The sequence below is a fragment of the Branchiostoma belcheri genome, unplaced genomic scaffold, assembly GCF_001625305.1.
Source record: "Branchiostoma belcheri isolate BF01 breed outbred unplaced genomic scaffold, Haploidv18h27 scaffold261, whole genome shotgun sequence".
Taxonomy (NCBI): Eukaryota; Metazoa; Chordata; class Leptocardii; order Amphioxiformes; family Branchiostomatidae; genus Branchiostoma; species Branchiostoma belcheri.
In genome coordinates, this window is record NW_017803867.1 from 20008 (window position 1) to 23039 (window position 3032).

The 3032-nt window shown below is 39.5% G+C and overlaps 1 protein-coding gene across 1 annotated transcript; it reads left to right on the forward strand.

Annotated features, from left to right (window-relative positions):
* The first annotated feature begins 1071 nt into the window (after nucleotides 1–1071).
* Nucleotides 1072–2690, forward strand: LOC109472018 (lactadherin-like). Its single transcript, XM_019771591.1, has 4 exons — nucleotides 1072–1218; nucleotides 1906–2052; nucleotides 2352–2487; nucleotides 2656–2690. Exons 1-4 carry the CDS (start codon nucleotides 1072–1074, stop codon nucleotides 2688–2690), a joined length of 465 nt encoding a protein of 154 aa, XP_019627150.1.
* The last annotated feature ends 342 nt before the right edge of the window (nucleotides 2691–3032 follow it).

The following is a 3032-nucleotide window of genomic DNA, read 5'->3' on the forward strand; positions in this document are numbered from 1 at the left end:
CCTAGATACAGTATGTTGACAGTACAAAGTTTAAAGAAGATTGACAGGCAGAATGACGAGTGTACAAAGAGTCAGACACAGGAAATGAAATCAATGAAAGGCAGACATTTTTTCCTATTAAGTGATAAAAAAATATCCTGGCCTGTAACACTCCTGGCTAATCATTGATTTACAGCAACTTGAAAGCTCTAGCTACATACATTTGTAGTTAAAAGAAGATGCCGGTGTACAATTGTTTGAATGACTGGAGGTTGTTGTCAGTTATCGGGCCGACAACGTTGTCTGAGCAAGTGCAGTAAGTATGTAAGTTCCGCGTTCTGGAGATCGGCACAGTGAGGGTATGTTTTTCCGGTCCGGAAACTGTAGTCACCTGAGGTATGTGTACTGGTGATTGGATAATCGGTTCATTCCTGGCATCATGTTCATTTGCACCAATAATGCGTATTTTTCTTTTGGATGGAATCAAGGATTTCTAGGGACGTTATAGAAGCCCCCATCTAACATAATGATTCATATCCCCATGACGCTTCGTGCCTGAGCCGTTTACACTGTTTGCTCTCCATTTGGTATCAAGCGTTTAGGCAACTTGCAACGTATAAAACCATTCTTTCAGTAGTATTCACCTTTTGTTCTTGTCAGGCTTATAGGGTTGAGTCATTTTGAAGCTTCCTTGGTACTGCATGGCTGATGGCTGTGTTTAACCGCTTGACTATGTTCACCACCTATTGTAAATACATTTAATAATTGCTGCTTTAAACTGTCTTTAATAATCGCTTTTAATATTTGTGCCAACCGTTTTTAACAATTTGTAATGCGGCAGATCAATTCAGGGCCCTGCGGGGACCCTGCTACTCTGTACCGTATAGTATGAAAGAAATAAACCAGTATTATTATTATTATTATTTCTGGATGGGAAGTTTACAATGAACGACTTAGTCAAAACGGGATGAGTTGACTTTCATTCAGCAATATATATATATAGTATACATGTATACGTTTTTTGGTCTGTTTGCGGTGTCTAGATATCGCTTAGCAAAAATATGTATATCAGGTTGCAGTAGCCCATTCGGGATGGCATCTGATGACATACGTGATGACAGCATCACCGCATCCTCGTACTATAAAGGAGACTACAGGCCCCCCCGCGCCAGGTTATATGGAACTGCCGGTGAAGGCGCCTGGGCAGCCAGAAAGAACAACATCGGAGAATGGTTGCAGGTAGGTTTTGTGATGGGTTTTTCTTTAGCAGATTTGTATATTAAATCAGAGCTTAGCAACAACAATCTTAATTGGGACCACATTTTCTGAATAGTTGGCTCCTTTGAATGATAAAAAAGTTGAACTAGCCAGCTGAACTACCACCTATTCCAGCATCACTGTATCACTAGTCCCGAGTGCAAATGTGGGCATCCAAATGAGACACCAGATAACTATTTATTACACTGCAAATTTTATAATACTGAAAGGACCAAAATGTTGTTATCCATATCTTGCCTTGATCTTGAAAACATACTTCCTTCCGATCCACTCAACGCAAAGGGCGCCACATTATGTACTGTACTTCTTACAGGCAGCCCCTCCCTCCCATACCCTACCAACTGCCGTATCTTTGATATTGTGTTTAACTTTATCCTCCACTCTGGAAGATTTGACCAATTTCATTAATGTTATGCTATAGGTATTGGTGTGCCAGCCACTTTCATTTTATGTTTATGCTATACTTTATGTCATCTTTATGTTTACATTTATATTATGTTTTATGAGCAGCGGATTCACATAAGCACGACAAGTGCTTCCCATCCAATGCTCAAAAATCCATGCGAAAAAAATAAAATAAAGAAATAAAAAAGCTACTTGTTTTGCAAATTCTATTTTGTATTCTATACTCTTGCACTTTATGCGTAGGTGGACTTGGGAGGAATGAAGAGCATTACGGGAACCATCATTCAGGGCCAGGACCATGGTGACAGCTGGGTTACATCCTACAAACTACACTACAGTGCAGATGGGACTAGTTCTACAACTTATACAGACAGCGATGGATTGGAAAAGGTAACTTAATTATGTATAGTTTCTCTCACTTCTCTTCATTGTTTATGCAAAATACAACTTAGAAAGGGATTTAAAGTATCAAACCCAATCTGAAAATTTTATAAACAACAGTAACGTTCTTTTATTCACAACAATTTGTTTTACATGCATCGAAGTATCGATCACCACCTGTCATTTTTATCAGTGTGAATATGACTGGTTTACTGTGCACTGGAACTGTACCATTGTCATGCTTATACGACATTTATGGGAAGTACACCAGAAAAAAACTCAATCTTAACTTTCTTATTACCGTCCAGGTCTTTGTTGGCAACACTGACACGAACACTCCTGTGACCAACCTACTGGAGTACCCCATTGATGCCCGTTATGTGCGTTTCGTTGTTCAGTCCTGGCATAGGTGGATCGGAATGAGGGCAGAGATTCTAGGCTGTGGTAGGTTTCATTTTAAAATATCATTCGGTAGAAAGTTGGTCTAAAACATGTACTGAAGGTTTGGCTATGTTAAACAAAGAAGTTTCATGTCATCTGTGTAGCATTGCCATGCAGTTCAGCAAGCGCATTGTACAACCAGGTCTATATTTACAATTTTGCATGTTGCAGCACTACGCGTAGTCGACAAGAGAATCGTGTCCTAAGTGCCCTCTACGTTACACAAAAAGCTATTTATCATCTAAAGTTTGTAATTCTACCAGTTCCTAATCACCAGATATAAAAAACAGACGTTCTGTTGCACTACTATAAAATCGGCTAGGAAGCCCAAAATTTAACATATTTAGGCCTCTTGAAGATCTACTTACTTACCTATTTTCATGAAAATTAAGACTTAAGCGTAGAAGAAGGATCTAACTGTAGATCACATTAAAATCTCCTTTCTCACACAGAACGCCCCAAATTCACCAGCCTGGGTTGTTGGAGGGACAAATATTCCTCCCGCGCTATTCCGATTCTGGAGTGGACTCATCCACGCTTAACCGGTA